The sequence below is a fragment of the Coregonus clupeaformis genome, chromosome 19 (genome assembly GCF_020615455.1).
Source record: "Coregonus clupeaformis isolate EN_2021a chromosome 19, ASM2061545v1, whole genome shotgun sequence".
In the NCBI taxonomy this organism is placed as follows: Eukaryota; Metazoa; Chordata; class Actinopteri; order Salmoniformes; family Salmonidae; genus Coregonus; species Coregonus clupeaformis.
The window spans coordinates 31,418,045-31,433,364 of NC_059210.1; the positions used below are offsets into that span (position 1 = coordinate 31,418,045).

General features: G+C 41.4%; 1 protein-coding gene across 1 annotated transcript in view; it reads right to left on the bottom strand.

The window, feature by feature from the left end:
- Nucleotides 1-15,320, bottom strand: part of LOC121532111 (GRAM domain-containing protein 2A) — a 90,490-nt gene that overhangs the window by 59,608 nt on the left and 15,562 nt on the right. The window contains exon 2 of the mRNA XM_041837817.1: nt 9,969-10,082. Within this exon, the coding sequence (XP_041693751.1) occupies nt 9,969-10,075 (107 nt within the window). The 5' untranslated portion in view covers nt 10,076-10,082. The remainder of the gene's footprint in view (nt 1-9,968; nt 10,083-15,320) is intronic.

Below are 15,320 nucleotides of genomic sequence, written 5' to 3' on the forward strand. Positions count from 1 at the left end.
ATGTTAAAAACATTATTTAGAGTGGCATATTTTGAGAGTGGCACTGAATCAGTCTTGAGGGAAGATTTATGACTGCCAATGTATGACGTGTGTAAGTGGCATGTATGTGCGGGTTTGTGGGACATGTGAGTGGTTTGTGCGTTAGCAATTGTTAAGGGACCACTGCCGCTGACGCCATGTGTCTGTGCCTGCGTGTGTTCTGTGCGCACTTGTGCCTCCCTTTCTTCCGTGCTGTAAACAGGCAGTGCTGGGTCCCTTGGCAGTACCCTGGCAGCGCCGAGGCCGCTAATAGAAAAACACTGGCACTCCGTGGGGACGAGTGAGCTTCATCGTCCTCCATTATTAAACAGCTTTTAATTAAGACTCGGCACAACCAAGGCAACCTGGGCCAGCGTACACAATGTTTCTCGGCACCCATGCTACTGTCACCTATGCTAGGAGTGGTGTACAATAGATAGTGTGCCACCAGGATTTGAATCCCCCATTCAAAATGCCACTGATATGCCAAATCATGTGTGGGTAAACATTGGAGAAACGCACACAGCCAATGGTTGTCATTTTCTCACTATTCTGGCAGGAACATCAGTGTTTACCTACATCAAAGCCAATGCTGTTCACTAGTAATACAGTGGGGGAAAAAAGTATTTAGTCAGCCAACAATTGTGCAAATTCTCCCACTTAAAAAGATGAGAGAGGCCTGTAATTTTCATCATAGGTACACGTCAACTATGACAGACAAATATAGGGAAAAAAATCCAGAAAATCACATTGTAGGATTTTTTATGAATTTATTTGCAAATTATGGTGGAAAATAAGTATTTGGTCACCTACAAACAAGCAAGATTTCTGGCTCTCACAGACCTGTAACTTCTTCTTTAAAAGGCTCCTCTGTCCTCCACTCGTTACCTGTATTAATGGCACCTGTTTGAACTTGTTATCAGTATAATAGACACCTGTCCACAACCTCAAACAGTCACACTCCAAACTCCACTATGGCCAAGACCAAAGAGCTGTCAAAGGACACCAGAAACAAAATTGTAGACCTGCACCAGGCTGGGAAGACTGAATATGCAATAGGTAAGCAGCTTGGTTTGAAGAAATCAACTGTGGGAGCAATTATTAGGAAATGGAAGACATACAAGACCACTGATAATCTCCCTCGATCTGGGACTCCACGCAAGATCTCACCCCGTGTGCAAAAATCCCAGAACCACACGGGGGGAGCTAGTGAATGACCTGCAGAGAGCTGGGACCAAAGTAACAAAGCCTACCATCAGTAACACACTACGCTGCCAGGGACTCAAATCCTGCAGTGCCAGACGTGTCCCCCTGCTTAAGCCAGTACATGTCCAGGCCTGTCTGAAGTTTGCTAGAGTGCATTTGGATGATCCAGGAGAGGATTGGGAGAATGTCATATGGTCAGATGAAACCAAAATATAACTTTTTGGTAAAAACTCAACTCGTCGTGTTTGGAGGACAAAGAATGCTGAGTTGCATCCAAAGAACACCATACCTACTGTGAAGCATGGGGGTGGAAACATCATGCTTTGGGGCTGTTTTTCTGCAAAGGGACCAGGACGACTGATCCGTGTAAAGGAAAGAATGAATGGGGCCATGTATCGTGAGATTTTGAGTGAAAACCTCCTTCCATCAGCAAGGGCATTGAAGATGAAACGTGGCTGGGTCTTTCAGCATGACAATGATCCCAAACACACCGCCCGGGCAACGAAGGAGTGGCTTCGTAAGAAGCATTTCAAGGTCCTGGAGTGGCCTAGCCAGTCTCCAGATCTCAACCCCATAGAAAATCTTTGGAGGGAGTTGAAAGTCTGTGTTGCCCAGCGACAGCCCCAAAACATCACTGCTCTAGAGGAGATCTGCGTGGAGGAATGGGCCAAAATACCAGCAACAGTGTGTGAAAACCTTGTGAAGACTTACAGAAAACGTTTGACCTGTGTCATTGCCAACAAAGGGTATATAACAAAGTATTGAGAAACTTTTGTTATTGACCAAATACTTATTTTCCACCATAATTTGCAAATACATTCATAAAAAATCCTACAATGTGATTTTCTGGAGAAAAAAAATCTCATTTTTTCTGTCATAGTTGACGTGTACCTATGATGAAAATTACAGGCCTCTCTCATCTTTTTAAGTGGGAGAACTTGCACAATTGGTGGCTGACTAAATACTTTTTTTCCCCACTGTACAATCTCTGATAGAATTCAGTAGCTAGTACAAAAAAGATAGGATCATGACGACTCTCGGCGGGGGTGGAATTGGAAAAATTTCAGTTTTGGGAACTCCCCAATGCAAAATAGAATAGTCCTATATAATTCACCTTGAAAAAAACAGTTTCACGTGTCAAAGTGATTTCCCTTAAATTACTTGGTTCCCATGCTTTCCCACCACCCCTGATATAGATGCTGAGCCATGCTTCTCGAGTCAAAGGCTGGCAGTTCTCTGTGTTCCCTGGCATTGGATTAGAGGCAGGTGTATGGTGTCTAATCTCAGTGTGTGTGTGGTGTCTGATGTCCCTCGTGTGTGTGTGTGTGTGTGTGTGTGTGTGTGTGTGTGTGTGTGTGTGTGTGTGTGTGTGTGTATAATAATGTGTGTGTATATGTATATGTATGTGTGTGTGTGTGTGTGTGTGTGTGTGTGTGACAGGGCTATCATTACCTCCAATGCCATGGCTCCAGGCTCTCAGTTCTCACTGACTGAGATCTAACCAGCAGGTGAGTGGAGGCTCTTTGCTTTGTATTTGAAAGGTAGGTAGCAGTGTGTGTGTGACTCATTCTCTCTCTTTCCCAATTTCTCTCTCCTCCCCCTCTCTTTCCCATTTCAGTGCTTCAGAAAGTATTTATACCCCTTTACTTATTCCACATTTTGTTGTGTTACAGCCTGAATTCAAAAAGGATTAAATATATTTTGTATCTCTCCCATCTACACACAATACACCATAATGACAAAGTGAAAACATGTTTTTAGAAATTTTAGCAAATGTATTGAAAATGAAATAAGTATTTACACCCCTGAGTCAATACATGTTAGAATCACCTTAGGCAGTGATTACTGCTGAGTCTTTCTGGGTAAGTACCTAAGAGCTGGATTGTACAATATTTTCAAATTATTATTTTTAAAATTCTTCAAGCGCTGTCAAGTTGGTTGTTGATCATTGCTAGACAGCCATTTTCAAGTCTTGCCATTGATTTTCAAGCCAATTTAACTAAAAACCGTAACTAGGCCACTCAGAAACATTCAATGTCGTCTTGATAAGCAACTCCAGTGTATATTTGGCCTTGTGTTTTAGGTTATTATCCTGCTGAAAGGTGAATTTGTCTCCCAGTGTCTCCCAGTGTCTGTTGGAAACCAGGTTTTCATCTAGGATATTGTCTGTGCTTAGCTCTATTCCTTTAATTGCTATCCCCCCCCAAAAAACTCCCTAGTCCTTGCTGATGACAAGCATACCCATAAAATGATCCAGCCACCACAATGCTTGGAAATATGAAGAGTGGTACTAAGTGATGTGTTGGATTTGCCCCAAACATAACGCTTTTTATTCAGGAAATAAAGTGAATTTCTTTTTTACTTTAGTGCCTTATTGCAAACAAGATGCATGTGTTGAAATATTTTTATTATATACAGGCTTTCTTCTTTTCACTCTGCCATTTATGTCAGTATTGTGGAGTAACTACAATGTTGTTGATCCATCCTCAGTTTTATCCTATCACAGCCATTAAACTCTGTAACTGTTTTAAAGTCACCATTGGCCTCATGGTGAAATCCCTGAGCGGTTTCCTTCCTCTCCGGCAACTAAGTTAGGAAGGATGCCTGTATCTTTGTAGTGACTAGGTGTATTGATACACCATCCAAAGTGTAATTAATAATTTCACCATGCTCAAAGGGATATTTAATGTCTGCTTTATTTTTAATCTACCAATAAGTGCCCTTTATTGAGCGGCATTGGAAAACCTCCCTGGTCTTTGTGGTTGAATCTGTGTTTGAAATTCACTGCTTGACTTAGGGACCTTACAAATAATTGTATGTGTGGGATACAGATATGAGTTAGTCAGTCCATTCAACAAAGTGAGTCCATTCAACTTATTATGTGACTTGTTAAGCACATTTCTACTCCTGAACTTATTTAGGCTTGCCATAACAAAGGGGTTGAATACTTATTGACTCAAGACATTTCAGCTTTTTATTTTAATTAATTTGTAAAAATTTCTAAAAACATAATTCCACTTTGACATTATGGGATATTGTGTGTAGGCCAGTGACACAAGATCTCAATTGAATCCATCTTAAATTCAGGCTGAAACACAACAAAATGTGGAAAAAGTCAAGGGGTGTGAATACTTTCTGAAGGCACGGTATATATTTCTCCCTCCTTTCCCCTCTTTTCCATAAATGTCTCTCCCTTCCCCCTTTTTCCCATATTTCTCTCTCCTCCCCCTCTCTTTCCCATCTAGTTCTCCCTCAATCCCCTTCTATCCATCTCACTCTTCCTCTTTACCCTCCCCTTCCTCTTATCCTCCTCCCTCCCCCTAGATATGTGTTACATAACGGGGTCTCCGCTCTTCTCTAGTAAACGTGTGCAGGCTGCACGTGCGCTGGGCTGCAGCACTCTCTCTCTCCAGCTCTTCCCCTCACTCTCTTCCTGTGATCCTCTCGCTTTGCCTCTCCCAGCACTCTGCCTCTCCCAGCACTCTGCATCTCCTGCAGCCTCTTCGGTGCTGCGTGAGAGGAGGATGAGGAGTGTGTGTGTTATTTATGTGTGTGTGTGTGTGTGTGTGTGTGTGTGTGTGTGTGTGTGTGTGTGTGTGTGTGTGTGTGTGTGTGTGTGTGTGTGTAGGGGTAGGATCTATCTTAGGGAGGTGTTGTTGAGCTCTGCTGGGGCCCAGTTCAGATCACACCACAGCCGCACTGATATGGCGTTTAAGTGTGCGAGGAGCTTGAAGATGACCTGTCAGATAATTTTTTAGGAGATGTGTGCATTTACAACAGACAACATATATATATATTTAAATAGACTTAGACAACATAGACAACATATACATACAGGTAACTGCCAAAATAATGGAAACACTTGAGTTTGAATGTTTTGATGAGCATGAAAACGATGTAAACCATATGCCATGGCCGTCTCAGTCAATAGATCTCAACCCAATTGAACACTTATGGGAGATTCTGGAGCGCCTAAGACAACGTTTTCCACCACCATCAACAAAACAGCAAATGACGGAATTTCTTGTGGAAGAATGCCAAAGTGCATTGAAGCTGTGCTGGCTCGTGGTGGCTCAACACCATATTAAGACATTATATTGGACGTACTGCCAAATTCTCTAAAACGACATTGAAGGCGGATTATGGTAGAGAAATGAACATTACATTCTCTAGTAACAGCTCTGGTGGACATTTCTGCAGTCAGCAGACCAATTGCACGCTCCCTCAAAACTTGAGACATCTTTGACATTGTGTTGTGTGACAAAACTGCACATTTAAGAGTGGCCTTTTATTGTCCCCAGCACAAGGTGCACCTTTGTAATGATCATGCTGTTTAATCAGCTTCTTGATATGCCACAATGTCAAGTGGATGGGATTATCTTGGCAAAGGAGAAATGCTCACTAACAGGGATGTAAACAAATTTGTGCACACAATTTGAGAGAAATAAGCTTTTTGTGCATATGGCACATTTCTGGGATCTTTTATTTCAGCTCATGAAACATGGGACCAACAGTTTACATGTTGCGTTTATATTTTTGTTCAGTATACATATACAGTTGAATTTGGAAGTTTACATACACTTAGGTTGGAGTCATTAAAACTCGTTTTTCAACCACTCCACAAATGTCTTGTTTTGGCATGTCGTTTAGTACATCTACTTTGTGCATGACACAAGTAAGTTTTCCAACAATTGTTAACAGACAGATTATTTCACTTATAATTCACTGTATCACAATTCCAGTGGGTCAGAGGTTTACATACACTAAGTTGACTGTGCCTTTAAATAGCTTGGAAAATTCCAGATAATGATGTCATGGCTTTAGAAGCTTCTGATAGGCTAATTGACATCATTTGAGTCAATTGGAAATGTACCTGTGGATGTATTTCAAGGCCTACCTTCAAACTCAGTGCCTCTTTGCTTGACATCATGGGAAAATCAAAAGAAATCAGCCAAGACCTCAGAAAAAATTGTAGACCGCGACAAGTCTGATTCATCCTTGGGAGCAATTTCCAAACGCCTGAAGGTACCACGTTCATCTGTATAAACAATAGTACACAAGTATAAACACCATGGGACCACGTAGCCATCATACCGCTCAGGAAGGAGACGCGTTCTGCCTCCTAGAGATGAACGTATTTTGGTGCGAAAAGTGCAAATCAATCCCAGAACAACAGCAAAAGACCTTTGGAAAGGAAACAGGTACAAAAGTATCTATATCCACAGTAAAACGAGTCCTATATCAACATAACCTGAAAGGCTGCTCAGCAAGGAAGAAGCCACTGCTCCAAAACCGCCATAAAAAAGCCAGACTACGGTTTGCAACTGCACATGGGGACAAAGATCGTACCGTTCTGGTCTGATGAAAAAAATTTGAACTGTTTGGCCATAATGACCATCGTTATGTTTGGAGGAAAAAGGGGGTCGGCTTGCAAGCCGAAGAACACCATCCCAACCGTGAAGCACGGGGTTGGCAGCATCATGCTGTGGGGGTGCTTTGCTGCAGGAGGGACTGGTGCACTTCACAAAATAGATGGCATCATGAGGAAGGACAATTATGTGGATATATTGAAGCAACATCTCAAGACATCAGTCAGGAAGTTAAAGCTTGGTCGCAAATGGGTCTTCCAAATGGACAATGACCCCAAGCATACTTCCAAAGTTGTTGCAAAATGGCTTAAGGACAACAGTTAAGGTATTGGATGACTAAAATGTAAATGTATTGGAGTGGCCATCACAAAGCACTGACCTCAATCCTATAGAAAATGTGTGGGCAGAATTGAAAAAGCGTGTGCGAGCAAGGAAGCCTACAAACCTGACTCACTTACACCAGCTCTGTCATGTGGAATGGGCCAAAATTCACCTAACTTATTGTGAGAAGCTTGTGGAAGGCTACCAGAAACGTTTGACCCAAGTTAAACAATTTAAAGTTAATGCTACCAAATACTAATTGAGTGTCTGTAAACTTCTGACCCACTGGGAATGTGATGAAAGAAATAAAAGCTGAAATAAATCATTCTCTCTACTATTATTCTGACATTTCACATTCTTAAAATAAAGTGGTGATCCTAACTGACATAAGACAGGGAATTTGTACTAGGATTAAATGTCAGGAATTGTGAAAACTGAGTTTAAATGTATTTGGCTAAGGTTTATGTAAACTTCCGACTTCAACTGTACATAGACAACATATTCATGGGTTGCACATTTAAGTGCTAATGCCTGAGAAGCCAGTGTTTGGAGGATACATTGGCACGGGTTTTGTTAGGCAAACCGTGCCAATATATCCTCCAAACACTGGCTTCGAGGGCATTATCACTTTTACACAAATCTAGGGTTGCTACCCCAGCCGGCTGGCCGTTCGTTTTATCGGTTTGGTTGCCAGAGACACGACCCAGTCATTCGTTCTAAATGTTCCATTGCCATAACATTGTCAAACAGTGCAGCCAGAATAACATCAAAGTAGCTGCATTTGCATTTGTTTAAGCTGTTTTCTAGGGACATTTATTTGGATACATCCATAACAATGAGCTAATGAGGCGCGATTTCGCCTGGCATAGAAAATGTGCTCTCTCGTCAGGACACTGTTGTTCAGAGGAGCTAGCCAACAACACAACTAACACAATCACTTAAGCTGGAAAGACCGCAAACTAGCTGCACTTCGTTTCATTTGACCTTTTTTCAATTGACATTTCTTTGTATATATCCATAACAATTATGCTGATTCATGATTTCGACTGGCTGAGAAACGCTGCCTGCCTGTCTGTCTCTTCCCGACACCTTCATTACTATGGGACAGCTGGAGATTGAATTTTAATATTGAAATAATGTTGCAAATGTCGTAGAGATAGACAGCAAGGTTCATACAAATCTCCGCTGTTGAAAACTAAATGTTAGTCTAAAAGAAATGTGAGATAATGTCTAGATGCTTTTTATAGTGGAGATCAAGTTTATAAATTGCTTGGCTGGGCTGATGAGACAGTGGATTGTGCAATCAGATGGAATAGAGTAAATAGGCATTTTAACGTCATAGATTTAGCCGGTGGTAACTTGTGGAATAGACACCGGCTGGAATGCGGTTTTAACCAATCAGCATTCAGGATTAGACCCACCCATTGTATATGTCACAATATTGTTTTGAACGTTCATTTTAGGGCTCAATGCAGTCTCAATGGGTGCTGATGACGATTTTGTCTAAAGTGCATTATTGTGGCTTGGAAACACGATGACATTTCAAAAGGAGGCAAATAATTAGTAAGACAAGCTTTTGTGATCATTGTGATGTCTCCAGATTGACTTTAGATGCATAATTTTTTTAACTAGCTAGCTAAGATTGAGGGGAGAGCACCAACATTTTTGCTAGCTAACTTTAGCATTGCTAGCTATTTCTGACGAACTTTGCTAGCTCATGGCAACATTGCCACTTCTCTAAATGAAACTTGAAGACATCACAATGATGGCAAAGTTGTTTTCTACTTATTATTTGTCTACTTTAGCAATGTCATCATATTTCCAGGCCATAATAGTGTACATTTTACGAAACAGCCATTAGCCCCCATTCAGAAAGACTTGGTATTAACCATCAGTCAGACATCAATAAGCTGCGGCATCTGTAGCAGCTGATAACAATGGCAACGACGCGATCGAGTGACTGAGGTGCAACCTATAAATATATATTTACATAGACAACATATTTACCTAGACAACATATTTACCTAGACAACATAGACAATAGACATCATAGACAATAGACAACATAGACAACATATTTACCTAGACAACATAGACAATGGTTTTGCCCCCTTATTTCCAGCCTTTTCCCTCAAAGACCTAGCTCGTCTCTCTGACCAGGTCTAGTTTTCCCTCTTTGGCTCAGTGCAGTGAGCAGACAGTATCACCACAGGAATTCTCTTTACATGTGAGACCCTCTGAGTGAGCAGAGACACGACGCCTTTGTTTGTGTGTGTGCATGCGTTTTGAGTGTGTGTGCGTTTTCTGTTTGTGTGATGTGTGTGTGTGTATGGGGCGGGGGGCTTTTCCAGTTTCATATCTAATGATCCAAACTCCCTCTGTATTTTCTCCCTCAGCACGCACCCTTCTAGGCTTTCATGTGCTGCCAACGAGCCTGTTTATCAGTCACACTCCCAGAACAGCACAGACTACTGCTGCCTCACTGTTAGGACTGTTATTACGAGAGCTTCAGACAGATCTCAGATCATGCAATTACGTTATTTTAAGGTTGAGAATTGGTTTTCTGATTCAGAAGATGTCATATAAACAGATTACAACGTGATTTTCTGGTTGCTAAAAAGATGTTAACAAAATTTCCTTATACAACCATGATCATGACGTTATTGTAACTAGTTTTGCTTGCTGGTAGTGCAATGTGACCAGAGTAGCCACATTAACCATGACTGACTGAGTGCGTACATCATGCCAGCATGAGGTGACATTATCCATCTGTTTAGCACTCTGGAGTCTGCAGGGAGGCAGACGACTTTCACACTAGAGTCGGAGGCCTCTTCTATTTGCCCTAACGATTGCTAAAATATGTTTTTGACCACTCAAAGGCAATGGAGTATATCATATAAAGGATTCTTATAAGTGTACTGTATGGAAAGGGAGTAGGTTGAAGTGACCCTAGGTCAGTTCTTCTGAGGTCAGTTTTATAACCCAACAATTAAGATTAGGATTGAGAGGGTTAGCTGATCCTAAATTGTGCCATAGGAAGTGGAGATGCCTCACCTGAACTGTGGTTGGCAGTGTCCATCATCCTCCTTGGCGGCCTCTGCCAGCAACTCAAGCGGGCTCAGGACACTGATGTCATCACTCTGCTCCTGGTGTTCCATCATTTTCAGCCTGAGGGGACAGAACAAAACACAAAACCCATTCACACATTGACTAAATTATCAACAGAAACACTTCACTCAAGTACATACACATACCCTTTTCTAACTATCGTGCTGACTCTAAACTGTGCTGGCAGATGATATTTTGCTTTCACATTGTCTTTTTCAGCTACAATGGTGGATGTGTAACTGGGCCAGCTCAGTACAGCTTGGTTTCACTCTGCTCAGTGGTGTGAAAAGCCCTATAAACCCACTTTCCCAGGATTTTGTCCACCGCTACAGTCAGGTCCATAATTATTGGCACCCTTGATAAAGATGAGCAAAAAACACTATATAAACTGTAGAAAATATATAATATATTGCATGCTCAAAACAATTTGAAATGTATTTTATATTAATACAATTACTCAGAGAAAGAGATTGTGTTTAAAAAGTAATATATATATATATATATATATATATTAGTTTTTAAGATAGGGTTCATAATGATCAACACCCATTTTCAGTACTCCAGCACCCTACCCTTGGATAACGACACTGAGCCTTTTTCTAAAATGTTTTCTGATATTGGAGAACACATTGGGAGGGATCTTAGACCATTCCTCAATACATAATCTTTCCAGATTCTTGACATCCTTCGTCTGCTCTTATGGACTGCCCTCTTCAATTAAAACCACAGGTTTTCAATGGGGTTCAAATCCGGAGACTGAGATGGCCATTGCAAAATGTTTATGGTGGGTTTGGCGTTGAAAAACAGAAGCATATGCAGAAAAGTATCTCATATCTACAGTAAAATATGGTGGTTCTTTGATGTTATGGGGCTATTTTGGTTCCACTGGTCCTGGGGCACTTGTTAAGCTCAACGGCATCATGAACTTTACCAAGTACCAGGACATTTTAGCCAAAAACCAGGTAGTAGTATTTAGCAGTATTTATTGGGTTCCCCAATTAGCCGCTACCAAGGCAGCGGCTACTCTTCCTGGGGTCCAAACAGGAAACAAAACACAACAAATAAAATACATAATACAGTGGGGGAAAAAAGTATTTAGTCAGCCACCAATTGTGCAAGTTCTCCCACTTAAAAAGATGAGAGAGGCCTGTAATTTTTCAACTATGACAGACAAATTGAGAAGAAAGAAAATCCAGAAAATCACATTGTAGGATTTTTAATGAATTTATTTGCAAATTATGGTGGAAAATAAGTATTTGGTCACCTACAAACAAGCAAGAATTCTGGCTCTCACAGACCTGTAACTTCTTCTTTAAGAGGCTCCTCTGTCCTCCACTCGTTACCTTTACTAATGGCACCTGTTTGAACTTGTTATCAGTATAAAAGACACCTGTCCACAACCTCAAACAGTCACACTCCAAACTCCACTATGGCCAAGACCAAAGAGCTGTCAAAGGACACCAGAAACAAAATTGTAGACCTGCACCAGGCTGGGAAGACTGAATCTGCAATAGGTAAGCAGCTTGGTTTGAAGAAATCAACTGTGGGAGCAATTATTAGGAAATGGAAGACATACAAGACCACTGATAATCTCCCTCGATCTGGGGCTCCACGCAAGATCTCACCCCGTGGGGTCAAAATGATCACAAGAACGGTGAGCAAAAATCCCAGAACCACACGGGGGGACCTAGTGAATGACCTGCAGAGAGCTGGGACCAAAGTAATAAAGCCTACCATCAGTAACACACTACGCCGCCAGGGACTCAAATCCTGCAGTGCCAGATATGTCCCCCTGCTTAAGCCAGTACATGTCCAGGCCCGTCTGAAGTTTGCTAGAGTGCATTTGGATGATCCAGAAGAGGATTGGGAGAATGTCATATGGTCAGATGAAACCAAAATATAACTTTTTGGTAAAAACTCAACTCGTCGTGTTTGGAGGACAAAGAATGCTGAGTTGCATCCAAAGAACACCATACCTACTGTGAAGCATGGGGGTGGAAACATCATGCTTTGGGGCTGTTTTTCTGCAAAGGGACCAGGACGACTGATTCGTGTAAAGGAAAGAATGAATGGGGCCATGTATCGTGAGATTTTGAGTGAAAACCTCCTTCCATCAGCAAGGGCATTGAAGATGAAACGTGGCTGGGTCTTTCAGCATGACAATGATCCCAAACACACCGCCCGGGCAACGAAAGAGTGGCTTCGTAAGAAGCATTTCAAGGTCCTGGAGTGGCCTAGCCAGTCTCCAGATCTCAACCCCATAGAAAATCTTTGGAGGGAGTTGAAAGTCTGTGTTGCCCAGCGACAGCCCCAAAACATCACTGCTCTAGAGGAGATCTGCATGGAGGAATGGGCCAAAATACCAGCAACAGTGTGTGAAAACCTTGTGAAGACTTACAGAAAACGTTTGACCTGTGTCATTGCCAACAAAGGGTATATATCAAAGTATTGAGAAACTTTTGTTATTGACCAAATACTTATTTTCCACCATAATTTGCAAATAAATTCATTAAAAATCCTACAATGTGATTTCTTTTTCTCATTTTGTCTGTCATAGTTGACGTGTACCTATGATGAAAATTACAGGCCTCTCTCATCTTTTGTGATCTTTTGTGATCTAGTGGGAGAACTTGCACAATTGGTGGCTGACTAAATACTTTTTTTCCCCACTGTATACATAATACTACATCATCTCCTGACTCTGCCTCACGCTTCAGAAACAGGAGATGGATTTGTACAAGGATTTGTACAAGGCCACCCACCTACATAAAACAATACATAATACAGTGTAAATTACAATACAAAATATATAAAAATGTCTGTGTCTCTTCACAGTCCCCATTGTGCCGTAAGGTGTTCTTTTATCTGTTTTTTTAATCTGGTTTTATTGCTAGCTTGAGTTACCTGGGGTGGCAGAGAGTTCAATGTAGTTAGTCATGGCTCTATTTATTACTGTGCGTTTCCCAGCATATGTTCTGGACCTGGAAACTGTGAAGAGACCTCTGATTGCCGATGAGTGTCCGAACTGTGTGCCAACTGCTTAAATAGACAGTTCGATACCTTCAACACATCAACATCTAAGTGCAATACGTGCTGCCTTGTTCTGGACCAACTGCAATTTACCTCTTTACTGGACTGTAGTCCAGTTGCAACTAGGCTGTTGCAGTGACCGTATTACCGCCACACCGGCGGTCACATTTACATTTACATCATTTAGCAGGTCACGAGTCATGAAGGCAGTCAAATACCACATGACTGTTTAGTCACGGTAATTAGTCTTCTCCAAGCTCTGATGCTGCTGATGGTCATTATTAGCCTACCAAACTTGCTAACTGCCTGGTACTCAGCACTCTATTGTCCCGCTAATCCCTCTGACATCAATGCAAATGATATCAAACATCTAATCAAACACTTCATGAGAGCACATGAGCTCATGTTGCGCAACATTTCTATAGGCTATGCAATTGCGCGAGAAAACAGAGTGATGGTCTCTACTAAAAAGAGGAGGATCCCATCAGCTTTCTATAGACTAGGCCTACTATATTTCTCAACTTTCCAAATATTAAGAACATTGTTTATCTTTACAACAGCAGTATAGCCTACCAGGCTGGCATGAAAACGAACCACAGGAAAAGCGTCCTCCATTCGCTATTTAAGTGCAAAGATGACATGTATTTCTTCCCACTGCCCCTGTTTCGAGACAGGTGCATGATAATGGTCCATTCTAAATCAAAACAAATTTCACACATATATTATTTAGGATATGTAAAGATTAAATCAAGAATAGTCTGATGGGTGACAATATTAGCCTATCGACTTTTTCGAATCATAGTCGCACACCTCATGTAGCCTAGCCCATAGGCCTATATGTTTTGATAAGGTTTGCATCACAACTAAAGTGGCCAAATAACTTCTTAAAATTAAGCACATTAATCCGCATTACAAGGGGTTTAGAGCCTAATAAGCAACGCATGATAAAAGCATTACCTGCATAGTCGCATTTGCGGTCACGTTTGATAATGTTTTTTTTCCCGCTAATGGAACATTCGCGCTTATAGCCTACTGCCATGTGCGCATTGCTGCGCTTATAATGTGAAGAAATAGCCTAATAGTTTATAAACATTTTAAGCTAAACGTTCTGATCTGTTGTGTCAGCCACATTGCATAAAACATTTTTGGGGATGCTAGTGGTTGTATTCATTTGGGATCTATTAGACCCCACAACTGTCCCAGACTATGTTTGGAATATTTATTTATTGCACAGAATAGAATAGGTCGATTTTTGTACTATGGGGGATAGTAGATTGACATAGCCTAGTGCTTTTGCTGTTCGTTAGGCCTACTCATCTTGTTGGCTGACAAAAAGTAAATGTGGACAGTTCTTTCAATCTTGCGTCCCAGATGTGTCTGTCTTCACTTGTAGCCTGTGAGAAAGACCCGATCACGTGATGGAAAGACATGTGAGTGAGAGGCGCTTCGGATTGCGCAGCACTCAGGGACTCCAAATAAAGAATGGATTTATTGTGAAGGTGTAGGCTATATTACATGGATTTATTATACTTTTTTAAATGTAGATGTCCCAAAGGTCTGCATCAGTGGCTTGTAGGCTATGTGTGGAAGCCAGGGGATGCTAAAAGTGTTTATGTTAATTAACTGTCAATTACCGTGGGACCGACAGTTATTTGCTTGACAATCACCGGCTGACAAAGTTTCGTGACCGCCACAGCCCTAGTTGCGACAAAACTAGGGCCTGTAGGACCTGTCTGGTCGACTGAGATGTCAGATCTCTTCCCATTTTAGCAACCATAGAGTCTATACGTTTTGGTTGCCTCTGCCAGGAGGCTGATACAGTGCCTTGCAAAAGTATTTTGTTGCATTACAACCTGTAATTTAAATGGATTTTTATTTGGATTTCATGTAATGGACATACACAAAATAGTCCAAATTGGTGAAGTGAAATGAAAACAATAACTTGTATCAAAAAATTTGAAAAAATAAATCATGGAAAAGTGGTGCGTGCATATGTATTTACCCCCTTTGCTATGAAGCCCCTAAATAAGATCTGGTGCAACCAATTACCTTCAGAAGTCACATAATTAGTTAAATAAAGTCCACCTGTGTGCAATCTAAGTGTCACATGATCTGTCACATGATCTCAGTATATATACACCTGTTCTGAAAGGCCCCAGAGTCTGCAACACCACTAAGCAAGAGGCCCCACCAAGCAAGCGGCACCATGAAGACCAAGGAGCTCTCCAAACAGGTCAGGGACAAAGTTGTGGAGAAGTACAGATCAGG